This window comes from Zingiber officinale, chromosome 10A (genome assembly GCF_018446385.1).
Source record: "Zingiber officinale cultivar Zhangliang chromosome 10A, Zo_v1.1, whole genome shotgun sequence".
Lineage (NCBI taxonomy): Eukaryota > Viridiplantae > Streptophyta > Magnoliopsida > Zingiberales > Zingiberaceae > Zingiber > Zingiber officinale.
In genome coordinates, this window is record NC_056004.1 from 615,903 (window position 1) to 641,424 (window position 25,522).

Sequence of the window (25,522 nt, forward strand, 5' to 3'; positions counted from 1 at the left end):
AGCAGACAATATCAACAGATTTAGTAAACAAGAGTTACTCTCTCGTGGGAAGACTTTGTAAATGAGCTAGTCATCTTCATGGAAATAATATCAATTGTTCAAAACAAAATAATCAAATAATGGAAATTCATATGTACGATAGTTTCCGAAAATGGAGAAGATGACAAACTGAAAATATAATTGAAGGGTTGAGGAGCGAAGATTCCACACGATCTTGTAATACAAAGATATTAGTACAGGGCCGCGAAGAAATTTCCAACGTTGGTCCTCCGACGTTTAAATTAATTTCCAGTGATGTAGAGAATAATAAGAATGATGTAGTAAAAAGTGTGTAGAATAATAAAGTTTGCATACCTCTATCTATAGATGGGAACCCCTTTTATAGTGTCGATGTAATGTCTGTCAGGGGCGAAGCCACCCTTGGGCTAGGGTGGACTCCAGCCCCATCCATTTTTGAAAAATTATAATTAAAATTTTATTTCAGTCTCATCGTCATTTTATTTCAGTCCATATCCTCTATCATAATTTTATTTTAATCCTTATTTCTCCCTATTACATGGATGTTTGTCAAAAATTTTAATTAGTTGGTGTCACCGCCTTCCTTATCCCTCATCACAGGTGTCTAGCCATAACTTGACTAGCACAACCGTGAAAAACCTTCTTCCTATTAGCACACTATATTTATGGGATATTATCGCAGCTGCATCCGCTACCCCCACCCTTGCCGTCACTATCTTCCTCCCTGACCACCACGACATCACATTCATTGCTATCTTGTTGATTGTTTTGTCATCCCCACTCGCCCTACCATAAGTGACGTTGACTACGCCTTGTCATCATGACTTGGTTGTAACCACCGTCGTAAGAACACCAACGTCGATGATCAACCCAGGGTAATTTTAAATCTTGGCTACTCTCCTGGTGTTTGTGCACACATCTCCAAGTGTGTACATGTTTTCCAAAACGTCCAAGGAAAAGACAAGTCAAAAAATGTCCCTGACATCTTTCGTTAAGCAAGCATGCAAATATCTGATGCGACAAGTTGAAAGCTTCTAAAGTATGATTTAACTATACGGAACATGTTTTGTTGTCAGTGGCATAAACTTTCAAAAAGGTATAAGGAGATACTGAGGCGGGTCCCGCTGTAGGTCGATCGGTGTCCGCTTGGCCATGATGCTCCCGCTCGGTCGTGCTGGATAGAGTAATCTCCCTTCGCTCGGCTTCTCCATCGTCGAAGGATTGACTTTTACTCAAACGGACATACTACCTGTTCGGCTCCTAGTCTTATGATATTCGTTTGACCTTGCTCATCCATTTGGACATACCGTCGGTCCGATCATACCCGAGCTACTGGACTAACTTTAATGATATCTTTATTAATTTTGACCCTCCATATTCGTGAAGCTGACATTAAAGAGACCGCTAAGATAACGAATCTACCTTTATTTTTTTTTTATTAATTTTGAACTCCACGTCTTTAATGAGCCTCTTATCACCGTATCAATATCCATATGTATTAAATATTTACAAAGACGGTCACAGTATGTTTGTGATTCTAATATTACCCAGTCAAATATGATGACTTTCTTCCCTTACCGTAAGAGAGCGAAAGAGTATTTTTAAATAATATTAGAAATTATAAAGATATTTTGACAATATTTAAATCTGTTGATCACGTCATCATGTACATGCTTGCAAGTTGCCGCTACAAATTGACATAAAATAAAATTTCTTCTTCTTCTACCGAAAGCAGATGCATGCAATGGGTATCAGCAATGCACGCATCTTCTTCCTCTTCTACTCATCCAAAATGCTTTTCTGGCTCTTCCTTCTGCTCGAGATCATCGCCGTCGCAAAAGTTTATAGCCAGCCTTCAACTCAAGGTGATGCTCCATTATATCTTCTGATCATCATATCTCACCAATACTATCAATGAATCCCGTGAAACTTTGTCGATTAATGTTTTCAATTCATCGACAGGCTTCATCAGCATCGACTGCGGCGGCTCCACGAACTACACCGACGCCACCACAGGCATACCGTACGTTACCGACGACCCGTTCACCGACGACGGCGTCAACTCTCAAGTCGCCTCCAGCTACAGATCATCGTCCTCGCAGGGGGAGCAAACGCTTCGGAGCTTCCCCAACGCCACCCGGAGCTGCTACGCCCTGAAGCCGGTAATTAAGAACAGGAAGTACTTGCTTCGGGGCACCTTCTACTACGGGAACTACGACGGCCAGAACAGCGCCAACACCGTGAGACCCCTGCAGTTCGATCTCTACTTCGATGCTAATTTCTGGCGGACGGTGAACATCACGGATCCGAGTTATGCTTTCTGGTACGAGGTGCTCGCGGTGGCGATGGCCGACTCTGTTTCGGTTTGTTTGGTGAACACGGGATCGGGGACGCCGTTCATCTCGGTGCTCGAGTTCCGGCCGATTCCTGACGTCATGTATCCGGCTGTCAACACGACGCAATTTCTAATCACTAACATGCGTTGTAACGTCGGACCTCCACTGAATTCTGTATCCGTAAGGTGAGATGCATGTGAAACTAGTTAATTGTTAGCAGTTACGTTCCTTGTTTCACCAAAACAGAAATATTATTGTTTTATATATCCAAAAAATTTTTAAAACAGTTAGTTGATTTTAATTAATCAAAACTTGCCAATTTGTCTAACTGTCTGTTTTCAGATGACACCAGAAACAGCCAGTTGACGAATAAAAATAAATGGACAGATTTTAGTTCCAATCTTTTATTATTTCTTTCCTTATTTAATATTTTTAATCTGTGTTTGCCAACTAGTCTATATTAATGCATGGGCACCTATAAATTATAATTATATATATTTTTGAAAAATAGCATAACTCGGTCAAAATATTTGGCTGCTTAGAACTCTTACAATTATCTTTTTGTTAAAATTAATTTATTAACTATTTTATGTTTTAATAAATTATTTGTAATAATTCATTGTTAAATGTTGCTTAAAATATATGAATTGTTAAGTGCAGGACCTAGAAAAAAAACATAACAAAAAATTATTTATTTTTGAAATTATTGAGTTAGAGATGCCAATTAAATTTGTTAAGCCATAGACAATGGCGTGACACACCCCTTGTGGTTTGGAGCAGGTACCCGCAAGATCCCTATGACCGGCTTTGGGAAGCATGGACGGCCAATGGCTTTACCGAGATCACCACCGATGAATCCATCGACAGCAGCACCAATTCTCATTTCCAGCCGCCGTCCATCGTCATGCAGAGCGCCGCCACTCCTTCCGACAACTCCAGTATCATGGAGATCTGGTGGTATCACTCCTCCTTGGGCATTAGCGGCAACGACGAATACGTCAACCTCTTTTTCTCCGAGTTCACGCCCAACACCACGAGGACGTTTAACATTTATCTCAATGACTACTTGGGCTACTCCAACTACACTCCGCCCTACCTTATACCAGACTACATTTACAACACCGGTCCCAATACACCAAGTCAGCAATACCGCTGGGCTCTGAACTCCTCGGGCCTGTCCAGCCTTCCTCCGATCCTCAACGCCATGGAGGTTTTCACGGCGATGCAATTCGATCCGATCGAGACAAGCACCAACGATGGTATACTAATACACGCACTTTATAATTCCTTGTGCGTCCATGCTCCTGTTTCATATTGCATTTTGATGCTCTGTTTTCCAATAACATCTAAACTTTATTTCTTTACTTTGAGAATGACATTTTGGAGGATGACTATTTACTTTCCAGTAACATGTTGGAGAATGACTATTTCGTGTACCTTCTCTGATGCTTCGCCTTATTGCATTTCATATTTCATATGCTCAAAAAAATTTAGCATGTTTGAAACTTCTTGTCTGATTATTCTGTTAAACAAGTGTAACGTTGCTTTGGTATTTGATCATTTTGGACCTCAGTGGATGCCATCAATGACATCAAGGAACTATATCGGGTTAAGAGAAGTTGGATAGGTGACCCATGCGTTCCCCAACAGTACCCATGGGATGGAGTGAATTGTAGCTACGAAACAAATCCAGCAAGGATCATATCAATGTGAGTTTTAATTTAAAACACAATTAACTAGGTGCAATATTGTGAAATATAAACTATGTGTGATTGAGGATTTTCTGCAGAAATTTATCTTCGAGTGGATTGTCGGGTTCTATATCCTCCTCGTTTCACATGTTTGCAGCAATCAAGTACCTGTAAGTATTATGGCATTGTTGTAAGTTTTGAAGATAAATGATAACCCATCTAGAAATATTAAGAATCCATTAGATTTTATTGATTTAACAATTTAATATATATATTCTGTTGATTATAAGTGTTCGGTTGAAGATTTCTTCAAATAGTAAGTTGGGCAAATGACAACTAGTAGGTTAATAAAATTCACAAATTAGTAACACTTAACTTAATTACATCAATGTGGACTTGTGATGGTCTACGTAATTGCATTTCAGAAGGTCCAAACCAATCAGTTTTATGTTCACCTTATAAAACCATGGTTGGACATGTACATAACAAAACTTTCAAAATTGAGAAAACTCTCTATTAGGACATTGTTCAGGAAGTTCTGCAGCAGAGTTTTATCTTTTATACTTGAACTCACTCGTCCATTTAGATTTTACTTTGGGATAGTGATAAATAATTTTCGTATCTATGTTAAGGAACATATTTCCCATTACTGGAATATTTAAGATCTCTAACATATTATTCACAATATTGATAAGGGGAAGGATGATAGCAAGATATTTTTATGGTTTGTGAAAATATTTGTTTTAGTCATTTTGATAGTTTATCTGGAGTTTATTAGATTAAGAGGTTATACAATTTATGTTGTGATTGTAATTCCTTCTTGAATTTTTTTGGCAGGGACTTATCTTACAACAACCTAACGGGACCAATACCTGATGCTTTAGGAGTGTTGTCATCACTCCAAATTTTGTATGAGTTGTTGATAATAAAATTTTATGATTAGTAAACTATGTATAACTTTTGAATTTTCATATCTTGCAGAAATTTGACTGGTAACAATCTTACCGGAACAATCCCGAGTTCCCTTCTTCAAAAACAAAATTTGGTGTTCAGGTTTGTTTCTATATATTCTAGGACATTATATTGGTGATGTGTTCTCCTAGTAGTTGTAAAGGAATCATTTGTTTTAATTTTAAGTTTAAGGAATGAGTCTATATGGGTTGTAACTATTACAACCTGAAATGAATTGTGGAAGTGCATAGCAACTAACTAAGACATTGCGCAGTCACTCCTCCTTAACCTTGAGTAGTATAATAGGATTGTTGATAATTTTCAAAGTGCATATCAACATATGAATCTATATCAACATAATCTAGATATTTATAGAAAGAGTTTAGAAATAATAGAGAGTTAAAATGTTTGTCTAAAGTTTAGCTTTTCTTTGAATTCTTTTGGAGGACTAGAATGAATATGAGATTTCTATTGTTAGCATCATTTATGGTAGAAGTTCTTATCTTGTGAAGGTATCTTATCCATAATGCATTTTGTTTCTATGATTTGCTCTCAACTATTCTGGAAAAAATTATGCTAATAAAAAATGATGTTTAGCCATGGAGGCAATCCAAATCTTTGTCCTGGGGGGACTTCATGTGGAGAAGAAAAGAAGAAGCATTCAAGTGCTGCTATTATTGTGATTATATGTATTGTTTCTGTGGTTCTACTTATTGTGGCCATAATCATAGTATGGACAGTGATAAAAAAACGAGGTAAGTGTTTCTTAGGTAAATTTTGCTTCTAGATTTAAGGCATTTAGTTTTTAGTTTTGAAGTAATGGATACTCATTAATAAACATAATATTTTGTGCTTGAAAGGATCAAGTAGAACTACCTACCCAGAGCAGAATATTGTGCAACCGATAAAAGAAAATAATGTTCAAGAAAGTCCTTTGCCAATTGAGAATCGTGTGTTCACTTACAAGGAGTTGGAGATAGTAACTAATAACTTTAAAAGACAACTTGGCAAAGGCGGATTTGGTCCCGTCTTCCATGGGTATTTGCAAAACAATGTTCAAGTTGCTGTCAAGATGCTATCTCAATCATCTTCACAAGGCATGAAAGAGTTTCGTGCTGAGGTACTAGTCCAACTCTACTTAGTTCTATATATAGTAGTTGAGTTCTTAACATCAGACAAGAATGTGCTTTGTAAAGTTTGTAATTTGTTGTACTGTTTGCATATGGATCTTACATTTAACTTCCTCTCCATATGTAACATGGATTTTTCTTCTTCTATTTTATTGCCTATTTCTGGATCCTCAAGAGTTAGTATCCTTTCCCTTAATTTCCATTTACTATGGTTCTGTAACAGATTCAAAACTTGACAAGGATTCATCACAAGAATCTTGTTTCTTTGCTTGGCTACTGCATGGAGGGGGATATCCTAGCACTTGTCTATGAGTACATGCCACAAGGAACCCTACAAGATCATCTTACAGGTTTGAATCACACATTTCACCTGATTTGTACTCAACTTATTTCATTTTTCCAATGTTGCACTTTGTCAAGTAAAATGTTGATATCCAATGTCTGATTTTACCATTTTGACATGAATAATGTTTATCTTCATCAATGTCTTTATCAAGCCATGCTAGTAACAACTATTTAGGGATAGAATAACACAAGTATTGGCTTGATGTTATCACCATCATCAAGCTATGTCATTAGCCAACTATTTGGGGTTACAGTACAAAATATGCCCATGTTTCAATTGTTAGTTGAATGATTGATCTAATTGCCTTTGATAGGTAAATTTCATAGTGAAGCTACTTACAGTTGGGCGCGACGTCTTAACATTGCAATTGGAGCTGCACAAGGTTTGTTAGTCTATCCATCCCTATATATCTACTCATTGGGCCTTTTGTTATCCTCGGGATCCCAAAATAGTGAGCTTAACAAAACAATACGCAGGATTGGAATATTTACACACTGCATGCAACCCACCACTCATCCATAGAGATGTGAAGAGTTCAAATATCCTGTTGAGTGAAAGTCTAGAGGCCAAAGTAGCAGACTTTGGACTATCAAAGTCTTTCAACATGGACAACCGTACTCAAATGCCCAATGCATCTGCAGTGGTTGGTACACCTGGTTATATTGATCCAGAGTAAGGTTCCTGCTTTTCATCATTTTCATGTTCTTTTGACCTATTTATATACATAACCCCAGATGGAAGCTAAGTTGGCTATGCTAACTCTCTTAATTACACAGGTACTCTTCGTCCAACCAAATCAGTGAGAAGAGTGATGTCTATAGCTTCGGAGTGATTATCCTTGAGTTGATTACAGGCCAGCCTCCTGTGGTGCGAGCTATGAATTCTAATGCTATCAGTTTAGTTCAATGGGTACGCCAAAGGCTTGCCAAAGAGGACATTGAGAACATTGTTGATAGAAATTTGAGAATGGGGCACGACATAAATTCTATTTGGAAAGCTGTTGATCTTGCATTGCGATGCACAGAGCTAGACCATCGTCAGAGGCCAACTATGGCTCATGTTGTGAAGGAGCTTAATGAGAGTTTGGAATTAGAATGTGCTTATTCTGGGGACTTTTCAACTGGGAGAAGCCAGACTAATACCATAAGTACTACTTTTGAAGTCGAACCACCACCGTTCTTTGCCCCAGGAGCGAGATAAAAAATATTGCAAAGAAATTGAGTTGTATGCTGTTTGAAAGCTCGATATATCTTGTATTGGTTTGTGATGTAACAATTAAACTTGAAGTTGGTTTGATTTAGAACATGTATGTTGTGATGTGGTATTTTATGATAATAATGCATGGAAACAAGTCTCATTGTGATGAAAGCCTGTTCCAAATTCAAGAACTTGGAAACACTTTACTTTTATAGCCTTTACCACCTTAGCTTCTTGATACGTTGAAAACTTTACACTATATTCACTACAAAAAAAACCAGCATTATCGACGGAAATATCTGTCGGAATTCCGTCGCTATATGTCTATACCGACGGATTTCCGACGGAATAATTTCTGTCGATAAAATATCCGCCGGCTTCCATTCCCGACGGAAACAGAATTCTGACGGTATTTTATACCGACGGGAATTATGTTTCTGTAGGTAAATATACCGACGGAAAATAAATTCCGTCGGTATAATTACAACATTCTACATCACCGATTGAGGTGACAATCTCCGACGGAACAGCATTTTCCGTCGGAGATTACCGACGAAACAGCATTTTTCGTCGGTAGGTACCGACGGAACAGGTTGATCCGTCGGTAATCACCGACGGAAAATGCTATTCCGTCGGTAATCACCGACAGAAAATGATGTTCCGTTGGGTAACTACCGACGGAAAATGCTGTTCCGTCGGTAGTCCCGACGGTGATCTATCGAACTTAAAGTTCGATAATTACCGACGGAATGGATTCCGTCGGTAATCCGTCGAAATTTCAAAAAAAAAATTGACAGATTATTTTCATTTACACACTATTCCCATATACATTTTCCAAATATATAAACAAACCTTCACAATCGATGGTTTCATACAATCCACAAAACAAATACAATCCACAGCAAATATAATCTACATCAAATATAATCTACACACATATATCTATCATATAATAATCACAAACTAATAAAATCCACAAAAAAAACCATATTCCATATAATCCATAGCTAACTAAATCTACAGAATATATATTCTACACATATCCATATCTAAAATCAAGTTTACATAACACATACCGAACTAAAATGTAGTCCAAATAATACAAGAACGGGAAATCATAGAGAAAATCCTGTAAAAAGGCAAATACAAAATGATGTTTAAATAAACAGTTTGCATATTTATATATTAAGAATTTTATATGAAATAATACCTGAACAAAAAGTGAGCAAATGATGTAGTGAAGAGCCAATATGTAGATATGACTGAACGTGACTCCTGAAACATATAGTAATAAAACCTTTAGAAATAAACATGTTATAATATCAAAACAGGCTCATGTTCTATATAATAAATAAAAAACTAAAGTATAGCTGAACAAACCTCAAAAAGCTAACGACCACCGTCTGATAGATCTTGAGTCTCCTGTGACTCAGATCCCTGTGATGCCTGGGTGAAAGAAGCCACGATTGCCCGCATTTGGGCCATGAGATCTTCATTACTCTTGTCACGTTCAGCTCTCTTCTTCTCCTCATCAGCTCTCCACTGATCCATATCAGCCATCCTCTGATCCATTGATTTCAGTTGAGACCGCAGTTCTTGATTTTCACGTCTTAAAGACTGCATCTCACCAGAAGAAGAGGAACTAGCACGGCCTACTGGATTCCTCAAACGATCAAATGCCACTTTGGCCTGAGAGCCAAGGCCGTAGAGGGTGGAGTTTTTTGTCCTTCCACCGACAACATCATAATATATCTCATTTAGATCGTCGGTGGATAAAGACTGTGACTCTCCACCCTCTGCTGATGGCTGAGATGCCTGAACCACCCGTTCTGTCATTTCTTGCTGCATAAAAAATAATATAATATCCAATTTGATATGTATTACTAATTACTAATCAAGATAGAAATGAACAAATGTAATAAAGTTAATTATCTTACATGTAGAGTTTGAGATCGAGAATCAACAAATGACTCATCCTTCTTCTTGTGGGTCTTCAGAAAAATCTCCATACATGTAGGCTGTCGGGCAAGCTCACGTTCCTACATTTATAAATTAGGGAAAAAATTAGTATGCTCAACAATACAAGGTTGGTAATAAATACAAAATTTGTTATAAAGTTTAATTTTAAATTATACTCACCAGATCAATGGTATGCTCAACAATAGATCTGGATCCTGACGTATGCCGAGCGGTTCCGGTGCTCGGACCACCTGGCTCTGTATTCCTATTTGCTTTTGCCTTTTCGGCATTAGCTTGCCACCTTTCTGCAGCCCAGGTGGCCATCCATGCACTCCATATAGCCTCTGAAACATACGCAGGCCTAGTGCCCTTCTTTCTCATGTAATACATATGATCTCTGTAGAGTTTGGCACAATAAGTATTCCATGTAGCTTTAAATTGATCTTCTTGCCCGTCCACCCATGTATATCTTTTCTATAATTATAAGTTAAACATTTAGTTTAAATGATATAAATGATAACTATATTATAGAATGTGAATTAAATATATTAAATTTACTTACCACAAATTCATTATAATAAAATAGCTTCATCTCCTGGTCTACATGCCTCCATGTAGTACCAGACGCGCTAACTCGTTCCTTAAATTTCGCAGTGATATATGTGGCAACTCTGTGCCCATCCGGAGTGAACCTGCACAAAAATAGACCTTTAGGTTATGAGAAATATATTATAACTAATGTTATATATAAACTTGAATAATTAATAAGACAATATACTTACGAGTCCCCGACAACGGTAAGGACCTTGTGGCCACGGGGTGCCACAACCTGCTGCTCTGCCATGATAATATCTGCAAAATAACATTGCAACACATCATAAAAAGGTCTAAAAACCTGATAATATAAATACAGAACATTATGGAAACTCTACTTACTGACGGAAATAATAATGTTAATATTTAATCATCATTAACATCTGACTAGTCAACATTAACAGTTTCTATGTCCTCATTGCTAGATGAGCTTAGTTCAACTTCATCCTCACTGTAGCAGCAGATGCATACAAACGTTGAAGTCTAACAGTTAACGAAAAATAATACATCACTTTCCAAGCTATTTTTTTCTTCTTCTGCCCAGGTATGCGAGTATCATGCTTATAACTAGGGTGTGTACAGATTTTGCATTCACGCAGATCATTGTCTTCATTCCAAAATATCATGCAGTTATTTATACAACAATCAATCTTCTCCACAGGCAAACCTAAACCTCTGATCAATTTTTTTGTACTGTAAAAACTATCCGTCATTATGTTATCAGCAGGAAGCAATTCTAACATCAACTGACAAATGTCGTCATAACATCTTTCTGAAAAATGATGTTCTGCTTTCATATTTAATAACCTTGCAGTAGCTGATAATTGAGAATGACCAGAGGGAATGTCTTTCCACACTTCTCTTTCACTAGCCTTTAACATTTCATATAGTTGCTGATATTCAGGTGTTGGTGTTTCATCTATATTAGAATAATCAACTGTAGCATTCATCGTATCATGAACCATTGATTGCATTGCGATATCAATATTAATTGATGCTTCAGGAGCGGTAACTGTTGCCCTAGATGACGAACCACCAGAAGGTCCAATTGGTTCATATAAATAAGGTTCTCCGTGATAGTACCAATTGTAGTAATTTGGCACAAAATCATTTCTACATATATGCATTTTTACAGTATCCTCATCACGGAAAACTCTATTTTGACATTTTTTATGATTGCATGGACACCGTAACTCAGCACCATTCATACATTCAGGGTGAGTTTTAGCAAAGTTCACAAACTGTTCAACTTCAGCAATAAAATCATCTCTGATAAATCCTTTTTCTAATCGATTGTACATCCAAGCTTTGTTCATAGACATTTTCACCTAAAACTAATATATTGAGAACTAAAAATTAACATACATTAAGATACTAACACAAAACAAACAAACGGACTATATTATGCTATAAATTAACATACTAACATAACATATTTCTAACTTTAATCATGTTAAATGACATACAGTATAATTTAGTAAATTTTACCTGAATATGTGTAGGTCAACTGGAGAAAAGCAGCAAATGCTACCTGTTTACAAAATAAAAATAATTTAGCTAAAAAATTAAGACAAAATATTTTTCAAATTTCTCGTGCCTGCCGGGCGCAGAAGGCCGCAGGCGGCCTCCTCCGGCCGCTGGCGGGCACAGAAGGTCGCAGGCGGCCACCGCCGGCCGCTGGCGGGCGCAGAAGCCCGCAGGCGTGTGGGCGAAGGCCGGCGGCAACTGCCGCTCGCCGAAAAAAAAGGAAAAAAAAACCAAAAACTAACCTGCGATCGGGAACGGGAGAACGAAGCGATCGGGAACGGGAGAACGAAGCCGTCGGCCGCGCGCGTGTGAGGGAAACAGGAGGTTAGGGTTTTTTTAGGGGAACTTGCCGACGGAATATGAATTCCGTCGGTACACTTTAGGTTTTATCGATGGAATTACTAATTCCGTCGGTAAAACCATTAATTTACCGACGGGATGACTTATTCCGTCGGTAATATTGTTAGTTCTCCGACGGAATTAATATTCCGTTGGTATCACACAGTTATACCGACGGAATGATTTATTCCGTCGGTAAAAAGTAGAGTTTACCGACGGCATATTAATTCCGTCGGTAGTCCCGTCGGAAACGCTGGTTTTTTTTGTGGTGATTACAAGAAATTGATATGTTGAATATATAGGGCCCTAAATGAGCCGAGTTGAGCCAAGTTTTGGGATATTTAAGTTTGTTTGATAAAGTAACTGAGTCGAGCTCAGTCCAACTTAAAATGAACTAAGCTTTTTAAATAATTGTTTAATCTTGGCTTAGTTTATTTTTTATGAGTTTGAGCTTGTTTGAAATTTGACTTGAGCTTAATTTGTTTAGATGTTATCGAGCTCTCAATTCAAGCTTGACTTGAGCTTAGTTCAAGCTTGGTTCATTTAGATATTATCGAGCTCTCACTTCAAACTTGTTTGAATATTGTTTGAAACGGTTAGTTGTTTGATTGGTTATTAAGCTTAATAATTTAAACTTATTTGTTTATTTTATTTTATTATTTATTTAGCATATTGAAAAGAGTTTTATTAATAAATATAATTCGTAAATATTGTTCATGAATGTTGTTCACGAACATTGTTCACGAATGTTAACAAGCTAAACATGAGTTCAGACTTATTTATTTAATTTAACGAGCTGTTCAAAATTATTTATTTAATTAATCTTATATATATTGAACGAACATAAATAAATTTTTATCAAGATAAATATTAAATTTATTTATGAACGTTTAATTCATCAACACTGCCAAAACTTCGCCGAAGCCAACTATAATCTTCCAAAGCTATGAGAAACGGTGCATGCCAATTTCAACATCGATGAAAGAAAAAAATTGTGTGAAAGGAACTGAGGGTCAATGAAGAAACCTACGAGTGGAAGAAGAATCTGGATGGCCCAGTTTTGTCCTGTATCTACCTCATCACCTTTGAACTGATCGCGAAAAAGGCTATTTGACCACCTAGGCAAGTGAATGAACAAATGACCGATGGAAAATTTTCTTAGGATTGAATGGGTCGTTCAGTGTATTTATAAATGTGGTATTTTATGATAATAATGTACGGAAACAAGTCTCCTTGTGATGAAGTCAGTTCTAAATTCAAGATCTTGGCGACACTTTGCTTTTAAAGCCCTTACCACCTTAATTAGCTTCTGATATGTCAAAAAATTTAGAATTTTATTCTCTGTATATTACAAGAAACTGATATGTTGAACACAGCCGAAGCTTCCCCGAAGCTAGATAATGCTTGGTCATTTCCAACAGCACAATCTCAAAAAAAACAAAAAAAAAAAACGGTGCATGCCAATTTCAACGAAAGAATTTAAGTGTGAAAGGAACTAGCTAGAGGGTCAACAAAGAAGCCTACGACTAGAAGTGGAAGAAGATTCTGCCATGGCCAGGCTTTGTCTTTTCTCTACATCTTCACCTTTGAATTGATGGGGAAAAGAAGGATATTTAACCATCCATGCAAGTGATGCTTTACAATGGATGATCATGTAGGTAGATAGTACATAAAATATTGTCATCATAAAATTTAAGATTCAAATCTCGATAAAATCGAAGTAAATGTCTCCCTTATGTGTTAGTCATTATTTTAAAAACTAACAACCGCTCGTGATTTACCTCCTCCGTGTTGACCCTGGAACAAATTGACGAGGGTGTTGCGGGCGAACATATTCATCTTTTGTCACCATAAATCAACAAATGGTGTTCCCTTGGAGTGGTATTTTGGAGTCGAAACTTAATATTTTGAAGTCGAAACTTAGCACGTATGAGTAGTTCTTTCTCTATGTCTTAGCCATCTATACTAATGACTAGTAGTTATTCAGGATTTACCTCCTTCGTGTTAATCTAGAGACAGATTAACTGAGACACTAGGAACCAATGTGTTTCGCTCATCTAACGTCTCCACTAATTCGTCCCTAAATTAACCAAAAAAAAAAAAAAAAAAAAAAAAAAAAAAAAGATAGAATATGTTCAGACATATTAAATTTTAATCCCAAAACCTCTGGTAAATCGACAAAATATATTAGATTAATGTAATATATTCCAGAGTTGTAGGATTAATCTCATGCATCAGCCATCTCTTTCTTTCCCATCTAAATTCAATTCATTTCCAATTTCAACAGTGCGAGCGAGCTTCAACGAGTCTCTAATGGTTCACTCAGCAATTAAGTCAGACGGCGTTACTGAGAACACATGAACTCGGAAGCGGTCCAAAGAAGAGGAGGTGGCACCTCCCCCAGCATCTCCCCGCTCCCGTAGTCACCCAGCAGCTCGCTCAGAAATCCCAAGTCAAACTCTGACAGCAGCGTGTCCTCCTCGCCGGCCGACCAATTCCTGTCACGCCTGCTGCTTCCGTTGCCGTCGTCGGCCGTGATGGTGGACGAAGACATGGAGCCAGCTTCTTGATCGTTAATCATGGAGTTAATGTAATTGGAGGAAAATAGTGGCGAGTACAGTTTAGAAATGGAATCCGTGGTGTGACTACTAGACTCTGACTTGACTGCGGCGGCGGGGAGCAAAGCAGGCGGTGGAGTTGTAGATGCATCCATCGCGGCGGTTGTGTTGTAACTTGACATGATCAGCTTCTTCTTGAGCTTGGTGTTCCAGTAGTTCTTTATATCGTTGTCTGTTCTTCCGCGGAGATGGGAGGCGATGATCGACCACCTAATTTCAAGACTCTAAACATATTAGCAAAGATTGCTCTTCAATTAAACTGTTGAGATGGTTGAATGCATCACCTGCTGCCGAGTTTACGGTAAAGGGAAAAAATGATGTTGTCTTCTTCCTCTGTGTATCCACCGTGCTTGATGTTAGGCCTGAGATAGTTCAGCCATCTCAAACGGCAGCTCTTCCCGCAGCGATTGAGTCCTGAAATATTTAAGCAACAATCAAAAAGGGAATAGGGCATCAAATTCATTAGTTAGCTCCTCGTCCTTTCGGTTTTAAAAAGGGATTTTGACGCGAATGCAAGCAAGAAACAAACAAAAATTAGTAAGAAGAAAACCTGCTTTGAGGGGCAGGGCAATCCAGTTGCCGCCGGTTCCATGCTTCTCTATGTAACTCCGGAGAACCGCATCCTCCTCTGGTAACCACGGCCCTCGCTTCACGTTGGCCTTGTCGCAGCACGGGGCTCTCCCCATCGATGGACCAACTCAAGACCAAGTACTTCTCCTAGAGAAGGACAGGAACAGGGGAAAAGGAGAAGAACAGAGGAAAAAAAATGGAAGCTTTCTTGATCCACTACGACCTAATGCTTCGGCTGTGTGTTTATAGGGACAGATCTACGACTGCTTCCTGTCGTTTCCTAATTGATAATTTTAATCAAAGTTTGATTCGAGACAAGAAATTTCTAAGAAAATTAACTCAGTCAAACGACTGTGCATGACTCCATCTGAGAAGAAGCTTCTGAAGTAAAAGAAGTCACCAGAGAGATTAAAATATCAGTCATAAAGGCAAAGACCTTTAAATTAAACAATAGATAAAAGTAGATGTAACAACAGTTCTGAATGAAAAAAGAGTTACCATTCAGCTTGAACACTTGTTTGCAGGAAAGTGCCCATAAAAAAATTTCAGACAGATGCGGAGAATTAAATTGTTTGCACTGAATAAGAGACAAATAGAAGTTACAATTCCTGTTGCAAAGAAAATTTCGGAAATAGAAAAGTTGCATACGTGAAAAATATAAATATTGTTTACTGAGCTGCCAAAAGAGATTTTTTTTTTTCAACTCAAAAAATTTCTCTTTTCGGTTCAGGATGTTCACAATCTCTCGCTTCTTCTTTATTTATGAGCTAGTTAACGCAAACGTCAATTCACGATGGATATTTTGATTCGAAAGCTCACTTCAATCCTTCACCAGTTCTGATACCCATCCCAAGTCCGGGGCCGCAGCGGATTCCGCCTCCGCTTCCTCCCTCCGGCGGCACTCAAGAAGCTTCGCCGTCATACTCCAAGCGTCGGCTGCAGCTTCCTCTGCTATGTCTCTCGTCTCTGCCGTCCGTAGAGCCCTCGCAGCGGAAGCCGTACGCCTCGTTTCAAACGGCATCACAGATTTCAGCTTGCTCAACCGCCGCTTGGTCATCGTCCCCACCACCTCGTCTATTGCCATGGGCGACAAGGGCGGCGAAGAGCCATCAGACAGCGGAGATATGGGGGTAGGCGCCAGCGTCGACGTCGGTGACGCAGAAAGCAGTATTCCACAACTGCCCTTGCCCGGCGACACGGGACTCGTTGGCAGGACGATGCGAAGCTCTTTCGGGGAGTGCGCGAAGAAGCACACGCGGCGAAGGCACGCAGCGCCGTCCTTGCAGGGCTGAGTCCGGTATCTTGCCGGGTGGAGCCAGGTCTCGAACACACCGTGGGCGTACTCGCAGCCCTCGCCGCGGCGGCATCTCCCGCCCTGACGGAAGTCAGAGCAGGGAGTGCCGGAGTAATGGAACCGCCGTGGGTCGCGGCGACGCGCCTTCTCTCCCGGGTGCGCGTAGGGGCACTCGGTCCAGTCGTGCGACCGCCCGCAGGGGCACCGCCGGATCTTGAACTCGTACATGCGGAAATAGTCGGAGGAGAACACGTCGGCCTCTGTGGAGTCGGGGGAAGAGCCGTCGTCGAAGGGGATGAACCGATGGAGGGCGAGTGAAACGTCGCCGATAAGATGAGGGTGCAGGTCGTCCGGGAGGCCGGGGAAGCCGCCTACGGGGAGGGCTGCGTAAGGTTGCATCCCGGCCGCGTAGTCCTCGGAGAGTGACCAGGGAAGGGTGTGAGAAGCCAGGGTGCGGTGGAATTGCTCACCAGGCTCCATTAATTAGGGTTTAGGGAACTGAGAAGGGATTTGAATGCCGGAGATGAACGAAGAATAAACTATCTCGATTTATAGTGACGCTGGGAACCGACGTCGATTAGCTGACAAAGGCGGTAGGGGAAGAAGGGACTCCACTTATATCACGACTCTGTTCACGAAAATCCAGTGTTCGGTGTAAACGTCCCAGCAGCCAGCGGCTACACAAGTATGGGCCTCTTCAGCGGTGACTTAAGTCGTGGCTGGCTTTGAATTGCCGCAGATGGAGGTGGAGGTAGAATGCGAGGTGTGAGGCGGGAGGGATGGACTAGGATACGTGGTGCCCAGCGAACGGACAAGTGCAGGACGTGGCGAGAGTGGCCGAATGGGGACCGCCGATTTATTGTGGGCCCTCTTATCTGTGGGCTCGCACACCGCACGGTTTCGTCGCGTCCTGTATTTATTAATGTTTTTTTATATAATATCTGGCAAATAATACCTTGAAATTAACATCGCATCGCTGTAGATTTGGTTTCCTTTTCATGCGTGTAACCCGAAATGACTCGGGTTTTGGATGTACAAGGGCTAGAATCCGAATCCAACCCGTTTCAACTTCTACAGAGTCCGATTATTCGGATTACATCCGCTAAATTGATGGATTTTGTATGGGCCAACTCGTTGGGCTACATTGAAGGCCACTACATCGAAAAATCTTCTCAAAACCGATGGAGATTGGGCCGGCCATCGCCCATCGGCCGATGCAACAAATCACGTCCGCAAGATGGCAATCGAACAGCCAAGATTCTACGACTCGACGATGTAATTGGACTTGATCACCGATGCTGATCCACATTAAACATCGCTATAAATATCAAAGTAACTGCTAAAGGGCGATGAACGATTTTGCCATTTACAACCTGAGATGGCAGAAGAATTTGTCGGCGTTTTCTTGTGGCGGCTAGGGTTTCTGCACGCGTTCTCTCTGCCCCTCTTTCTCCATTGAAACCCTGACCTATCGTCTGATCGTGCCTACCCAAACCAGGGACTATGGGAATTGAAGCGTGGATGTGGGCGTTGGTATAGTTCCAACCTCATAGTATCTCTCGATCTACTCCGAGCCTTGCGCTTGAGGTTTCTATTTGGGAGGAGATGGCCACCGCCAACCCCTTCGATCTCCTTGGATACGACGACAGCGAGGATCTGTCGCAGCTTCTCGCTGCGCAGAAACAGAAGAGTGCTTCCAAAAAGCCTGATGCGCCGGCAGTGACTGTCGCCGTTACTAAGCCGCCGGCGAAGTTGCCGAGTAAGCCACTCCCTCCCACCCAAGCCGGTAAGTCGCTTATTGGCCCTCATTTAATTGTCGCTAAGTATTATATGGGAAAATAGATTTCTGTTCACTTTTGGTTTCGGCCATATTTCTCGGCTACTCGAGAAATTGGTTCGAGTTAATGTCGTGTCGTTCGGATCCATAATTGGACGTGTATGTTACCTCTCTTGTGATGAAAAAATATTGCATTTTTCTCAGCTTTTCTTATATTTGCTATTGGTCTTGCAGTGAGAGAAGCAAGGGACGCGAGGAACAACTCTGGGGCTGCACGAGGAGGTGCTGGCCGTGGGCCTGGACGTGGTAGGGGCAGACGAGGAGATGGGATTAATTACAATCGTGAGAATGCAAATGACAATGCTCGTGGTGCTTCTCACGGGTATGGAGGTGTCGGTGGCCCTGTAGGCATGGAAGATGGTGGGAGGGAACGCCAGCCACGCCAGCCATACATTGGTGGACACCAAGGTGGCTATGGAGGCCGTGGTGGTTACGGCAATTGGGAGGCTGGAGGAGACTCTGAACGGCCTCCACGGAGAATGTATGAACGGAGGAGTGGTACTGGCCATGGCAATGAGATGAAACGTGAGGGATCTGGCCGCGGAAACTGGGGAACAGCAACTGATGAGACTACAGCACAATTGTGAGTAATCAATTTGAAATTTAGGAAGCTGTATGGTATAAGTGTATATTTGTTTGTTTGTATGATTGGAACTCTTGTGCTTTCTTATACAGTGAAAAAGAGGAAATTGTTAATGCTGATGAAAAGATTATTGTTACTGAGAAGCAGGAGATGGATCAAGTTCCATCATCTGAGTTGAAAAAGGATGTCACAGTCAATGAGGAAGAAAAGGAAGAGGATAAGGTATGCATTTTTGTTCAAATACTTACCTAGAAAATTTTATGATGACATCTTGCTCAATGGTTGTTGCTACTTGGATGTCTTCATTGTTGGTAGGTTTTCTTTTTGACTTTTCATGTATCCCTATAAGCACAAAAACCTTGCTCACAGGTCATGGTTATGTATCCAACATGCAATGTCACTGGTAAATTGTAGACACTATGATGGTTTTGTTGATATATACAATGTAAGAATTTTTGCTGCATTTGAGCATGCACTTTCATGTTGTTCATCCATCCCTTGTTTAGCTAGCTTGGTGTTTCCAAAGTGTTATTTCTCTGAAATTCCGCATACTTACATGGGTTTCAAACTCGAGGAACATGCAACTGGCATGGTGGCCAAATGAGAAATAGCTGTTGGCCTTTTACATACTTTTTCAATCATTTAACAGTGACTGACAATCACCGTGTTAATCATATTGCATGTGCATGTGGCAAAGGATTTTTGGAGATCTTTATCTTGGTCATGCATATGTCTGTGGACTTTGAATTCTATTAATTTTGCAGTAGGGTGTTTTAAAGTTCTTTTGGTGGATCTTTTGTATGTCAGCAAATTCAAAAAGATTGTAGATTTTTTTTACTTGATGACTAAGATGGGATCTTGCAACAATGTGTCCTTTATGAGATAAAATGAGGTGAAAATTATCATTGGTTCTAGAAATTTGTCTTCTAATTAAATAGATGCCTATGTGGCTGTAGATGGAAGTTGGAATGTTGACTAGCATAAAATCGTTTCTATTTTTAAAATTATTCAGCTTATTGTTCCAAGGACGGTTGCTATATTTGAAGTCAAAGTATCCTGTTTTGATGCAATGTTTTAAGATAAACAACATTGCTATGGATATTGAATTCTGTTAATGGCAATCCCCCATTGGGTTGATTTGGTCATTGGTCTATAGGCTTGTAAGATCACTGTCTTCAAGAGTATTTTCTTAATGATATTCTAGAAACCCTGTTCTAGTAGTAGTTTAGAATGTACGGATCCCATTCTGAAGTGATTTTGACATGTCATAATTCAGCTCCCTGAGATTTTGATATCTAAAAGATAGTGGTCAAATGTTGCATTTAAGACACAACTTTTACTCATATGGAACTTTTTTCTTTAAATCTTCCATGCCATGTAGAACCTTATGATGTGAAAGGAAATTTTGATATTGTTTGTTACACAATACAATCCATTCCATCGTTTACATTCCTCTCTTTTTATTTGCCTCTGTAAGATTAAAATGTGTAAAATGCCACTTAATCCAGTGGCCTTTTTTGTTTGTTTAATAATCCTCTAGCACCACCTCATTTAAAAACCTTTATTCGGCACCGTATTCATCATGTTTTTTCTGACTTACTGAACAGGAGATGACTTTGGAGGAGTATGAGAAAGTGAGAGAGGAGAAAAGAAAAGCTTTACTTGCAATGAAAAGTGAAGAAAGAAAAGTTGAATTCGATGACGATTTGCAGTCCATGAAGCAACTTTCAGTGAAAAAAGACAACAATGACGTTTTCATTAAATTGGTATAGGTGTTGTTTACCTTTTTTAAAATAGACAATTTTGTCTATTTTATATAGTTGATGCAATGTTTGTTTGCAGGGTACTGGTAAGGACACAGGAAAGAAGAAAGAAAATGTCGAGAGGGATGAAAAGAGCAAAAAGGTAAATATAGTTGCTGCATACTATCTTGATTGTTGGTAGAGGCATTGTTTTCTGATGATAGTCCATTGTTGTTAGCCAATGAGTATCACTGAGTTCTTTAAGCCAATTGATGGAGAGAGATATTATACTCCAAGAGGCCGTGGGCGTGGTAGAGGCAGAAGTGGCAGAGGAGAGCAATTCGGAGGTGGATATGATCATGGAGCATCAAGCTTCACAATTGCTGCTCCCTCCATTGAGGATCCTGGGCAATTCCCCACCCTCGGTGGGAAGTGAGAGCAGCGTGCAATTTCCGTTTCCTCATCTTGATTTCTGCTATTCTGATCTCAGTCTTAAGTTCATGGATTGCGTGAGGATTCAATTAAAAATAAGTTATTTGTTTTACGTTGCATTGTCACTGCATGCTGATCAGTCAGAGTTAATTGATAAGGTGTTCAGGGTTTACATTAACTTTTGTTGTCTTTTGGTTGTCATGTTGCGAATTCATTCTCAAGTAGTTTTCTCTTAAATCTTAATCCTTGTGATTATTTCTTCCACGGATTCATTGCAGAACTGGAAGGTCAAGATCTTTTGCCACCATCTATTGCTTTATTTAATGCAATTCTGTTCCCACTTTTTCTTTTCCAGAATGAGTTTGGTCTACTTTTGGATTCTCTACAGTCACCATTGTTCAGTATGATAAGCGTATGATAAACCTGATGTCATATTTGACTGGCCTTGTGATTCACTGGTTTTGATTATACATTTGGCTTGAAATCAGTCAAAATTAGCACTAACTATTGATTATACATTTGGCTTGAAATCAGTCAAAATTAGCACTAACTAAGCATCGAAGAGAACACTATCAACCTCCTTCAAGTATAATTTTAGCCTTAAAACCTAACATCAAATCGACTATTGTTTAGCAATTCTAGAAAATGAAGCTTTGATATGACTTGTAGAATCATGTTTTGATCATTTCGAGTGGGTCAGGTATCTGAACTCAACCCACGGCAAATTTTGTTCATATGAAGTATATGAGGAGACCACCTTAAATTTGTAAGCTTGTCATTTAAAACATCTATCTATTCACGCTTCTTAATGTTCACACTTCTCCTTGCTGCTTCCCAGCTAACATGCAAAGAACAAGATCTACACAATTCAGGGGAATTGAACACCGAGGCTCCATCAATGTTTCTTTGATAATTGCTCTGTGTGGTAGGGCATATGACCACAGCTGTGCCACCTTCAAGAATCCTTCTTCCTTTTTGTCTTTTGGGGAGAATTGCAGTGCAAGCATTTGGCGGGCCATCGTTATTTTGGAATTTTTTTTTTCATTTTGTCCTTTTTAAAATTGTCAAAATATATCTTAAAAGTCCCTAAACTAATGTCATTTTACTATGTAGTAATAGAACTAGGATGGTCAAACGCATCTCTTATTACATCTTTATCATCCACTCCAGTGGCTTCATAGCTTACTACTCACGACTGTTGTCTCCGGCCAAAATTTGATTCTCCGGTTGTTGGAGCTCTGATCTAGCAAACGGAGGAAAGGATAGGTATCAAGACAGGGACGACGATAGTGACAATAAGAAGAGGATACAAGAAAGTGATTTTTCGTCCTCATTTTGACACCAAAATACCTTTTTTTTTGGATAAAAAAATAAACAAATAAACTCGATCTTAATGGAAATTTATTCAGTGGGGCTTTATTAATGCATGTGTGTGTATTCAATCGACTGACATTCCGCTGCTGTAACATAAATCATCCTAAACGAGCTTCTTATCATTTACTAACTGCATCAGCGAGCACATGGATGATTGAATTATCACAGGCAAAGTAAATGCAACACGACGATTAATTTGAGCTGTACGAAGAAAAACATTTCGCTTGCGTTTGAAATTATCAGGATCATTTGGAATATAAATGTGGTTATAGACTAAAATTATTAAAATTTTATTTCCATAATTTGAGTTATAATCTGGGAACCGACAAGTAGTTAATTGGTCTCGTTACTGCTGGAGGATCATCTGACCTCCGCTGCCATTGCACGTGGTTAGTACTTGTTTCGGACACACTTGTCCGAATCCTACCCCAACAAACCCAGGCGTTCGGTGCGCAATAATTGGTTGTGAAGATATATTCACAGCATGCGTCGAGATACGATTGGTGAGTACTAAACAACAGGTGCCCCACTAACAATTTCATTTCACTTATCAAAGGTAGAAGATTTTTCTACAATTAAATCTCTTTTTCCGGTCCAATTGATTCATATATAACGGTCGTTTTGTAGATAAATAGAATTTATATAAATAAAATTACTAATTTTAGAATTTATCTATTTGGTATATCTTTTTTATTAAATAAGATAATAATATTAACGTTAAAAAATTTTTAAGGCACTTAAAAAAACCAAATAAATCTTAATGGTAAAATAAAATATCTTGAAAAATCTGGAGAAAAATAATTCTAAAAATTCTACATGTTTCTACTCCCAAATTAAATGCAACCGTCACATTATGTTTCCTTTTCAGCTCTAATGCCGGTTTTTCACTCGACTCGTCTTGTATATTTTCCAAATAAAAATTAAAAAAAAAACAAATAAAATATTATAGTGAAATAATAATAATAATAATAATAATATATAATTTAAAATCTCATACGGTAAAAAAAAAAATGAATTGATGGGTTAAAAAGTATTAATTCAGGCACACCGCAACTCACAAAACAACCACCGTCCATTAACGCGGTAGATTGTCCGCCTGTCTCTGCTTGCCCCTTTTTTATACGGCAGCAGCGTGGAGCTCATTCACTCATCCATGGCGGACACTCCGTTTCTTCCCCACCTCTCCTCGCTGTTCTTCCTCCTCCTCCTCGTTGTGCACGTTAATGGACGTTCGAAGCCTCTGCAGCTTCGAACCCTCCTCGTTACCCTTCTCAGAAGTCCTGAAGCTCTCCTACCAGAAGAGTACGAGGCCCAAAGCCTAGCCACTGCGGTGGGCTCCCAGTCGGAAGCGACTCTTTCCCTCTCCTCTCTCCACTTCGATCTCTCCCACCGTGACTCTCTCCTTGCTCAGACCGCCTCCCCCGAGCAGATCTTCCTACTCCGCCTCGATCGCGACGACGCGCGGGTGGAATCCGTCCGCCAGATGCTCGCGGAGGCGGCTGCTCCGCCTCCGCGGAACGTCACTGGCCGGAAAGGGTTCAGCAGTAAGGTTGTGTCCGGCCTCGCGCAGGGCAGCGGCGAGTACTTCGCCAGGATTGGGATCGGGACGCCGCCGAGGTACGCCTACATGGTGCTCGACACCGGCAGCGACATCGTCTGGCTTCAGTGCGCCCCGTGCCGGCGCTGCTACTCCCAATCTGACCCGATCTTCGACCCTCGAAGATCCCGCACTTACGCCGCCGTTCCCTGCGGCGCCCCGCTGTGCCGCCGCTTGGATGCTGCCGGGTGTAACACCCGTCGCCGGAGCTGCCAGTATCAGGTCTCGTACGGCGACGGATCCGTCACCACGGGCGAGTACTCGACCGAGACGCTTACTTTCCGGCGAAGTTTCCGCGTACCGCGCGTCGCTCTTGGATGTGGGCACGACGACGAGGGCCTCTTCGTCGCCGCTGCGGGTCTCCTCGGCCTTGGCCAGGGAAGTCTATCTTTTCCGTCCCAGATCGGCCGAAGGTTCGGCCGCATGTTTTCCTACTGCCTGGTAGATCGCACCTCCGCCGGGGCTACGAACCGGTCCTCCACGGTGGTGTTCGGAAAATCCGCTGTGCCCAGAGCCTCCTCGCGAGTGGCTTACACTCCCATGCTGCGGAACCCCAAGGTGGACACTTTCTACTACATCGAGCTCACGGGAGTGAGCGTTGGTGGAACGCGCGTGCCCGGAGTCCTGACGTCCGACCTCCGATTAGATCCATCAACTGGGAGGGGAGGCGTAATCGTGGACTCGGGAACATCTGTGACGCGGCTAGCGCGACCGGCGTACGAGGCGCTGCGCGACGCCTTCAAGGCCGGGACGACAGGGTTAAAGGCGTCGCCGGGTGGTTTCTCGCTCTTCGACACTTGCTATAACCTCTCTGGACGGACGGAAGTGAAGGTGCCGACTGTGGTGTTGCACCTGGCCGGCGGTTCGGCTGTATCGCTGCCGGCAGAGAATTACCTTATCCCAGTCGACACCAGCGCTACGTTCTGCTTCGCGTTTGCTGGGACCGACAGCGGTGTGTCCATCATCGGCAACATCCAGCAGCAAGGGTACCGGGTGGTGTTCGACAGGGAAAAGTCAAGGGTTGGTCTCATGCCGCGAGGATGTTGACGGCGGCCGGATGCTGAAGTAGACCACGGAGCTTGGAGCAGATACTGAAGCTACTCTTTTTCTTTTTTTTTTAATCCAATTCAGGGTTTGCCCAGTGCACTAATGTGTAATGATATGAAGACAAAATGGTTACTTAATGCGAAAAATCATTATTACGAGCAATTGGATGTTTCAGATGATAACAAAAACAAAAGCCACAAATAAATGTAGACGACGGTGTATCGATAAAAGGGAAAGTAAAAGGAAGCTGCAGCCTGCAGCAGAGTACAGTGCGCACATGGGGAGGCCGATTCGACCTACCATCGTCTACCCCGTGCTTTACCAGAAGCCATTCAACGCA

At 40.7% G+C, this 25,522-nt stretch overlaps 5 protein-coding genes across 5 annotated transcripts; 3 read left to right on the forward strand and 2 right to left on the reverse strand.

The window, feature by feature from the left end:
- The first annotated feature begins 1,743 nt into the window (after positions 1 to 1,743).
- Positions 1,744 to 7,834, forward strand: LOC122026921 (probable LRR receptor-like serine/threonine-protein kinase At1g05700). Its single transcript, XM_042585665.1, has 13 exons — positions 1,744 to 1,883; positions 1,981 to 2,539; positions 3,135 to 3,613; positions 3,928 to 4,063; positions 4,144 to 4,215; positions 4,883 to 4,954; positions 5,027 to 5,098; positions 5,594 to 5,751; positions 5,857 to 6,116; positions 6,350 to 6,476; positions 6,786 to 6,854; positions 6,949 to 7,144; positions 7,249 to 7,834. The coding sequence occupies exons 1-13, from the start codon at positions 1,754 to 1,756 to the stop codon at positions 7,670 to 7,672; spliced, it is 2,754 nt and encodes a 917-aa protein (XP_042441599.1). The 5' UTR covers positions 1,744 to 1,753; the 3' UTR covers positions 7,673 to 7,834.
- Positions 7,835 to 14,253: 6,419 nt separating this feature from the next.
- Positions 14,254 to 15,511, reverse strand: LOC122027307 (transcription factor RAX2-like). The gene is made up of 3 exons (XM_042586243.1): positions 15,257 to 15,511; positions 14,991 to 15,120; positions 14,254 to 14,916 (listed from the first exon to the last, which is right to left on the reverse strand). The coding sequence occupies exons 1-3, from the start codon at positions 15,390 to 15,392 to the stop codon at positions 14,433 to 14,435; spliced, it is 750 nt and encodes a 249-aa protein (XP_042442177.1). The 5' UTR covers positions 15,393 to 15,511; the 3' UTR covers positions 14,254 to 14,432.
- A 498-nt stretch (positions 15,512 to 16,009) lies between these two features.
- Positions 16,010 to 17,636, reverse strand: LOC122028073 (zinc finger CCCH domain-containing protein 2-like). Its single transcript, XM_042587094.1, has one exon. The coding sequence runs from the start codon at positions 17,048 to 17,050 to the stop codon at positions 16,097 to 16,099; it is 954 nt and encodes a 317-aa protein (XP_042443028.1). The 5' UTR covers positions 17,051 to 17,636; the 3' UTR covers positions 16,010 to 16,096.
- A 277-nt stretch (positions 17,637 to 17,913) lies between these two features.
- On the forward strand, positions 17,914 to 21,407 carry LOC122027288 (RGG repeats nuclear RNA binding protein A-like). Its single transcript, XM_042586213.1, has 6 exons — positions 17,914 to 18,356; positions 18,582 to 18,990; positions 19,083 to 19,212; positions 20,598 to 20,756; positions 20,833 to 20,895; positions 20,971 to 21,407. The coding sequence occupies exons 1-6, from the start codon at positions 18,176 to 18,178 to the stop codon at positions 21,166 to 21,168; spliced, it is 1,140 nt and encodes a 379-aa protein (XP_042442147.1). The 5' UTR covers positions 17,914 to 18,175; the 3' UTR covers positions 21,169 to 21,407.
- A 2,256-nt stretch (positions 21,408 to 23,663) lies between these two features.
- On the forward strand, positions 23,664 to 25,344 carry LOC122027641 (aspartyl protease family protein 2-like). Its single transcript, XM_042586636.1, has one exon. The coding sequence runs from the start codon at positions 23,692 to 23,694 to the stop codon at positions 25,180 to 25,182; it is 1,491 nt and encodes a 496-aa protein (XP_042442570.1). The 5' UTR covers positions 23,664 to 23,691; the 3' UTR covers positions 25,183 to 25,344.
- The last annotated feature ends 178 nt before the right edge of the window (positions 25,345 to 25,522 follow it).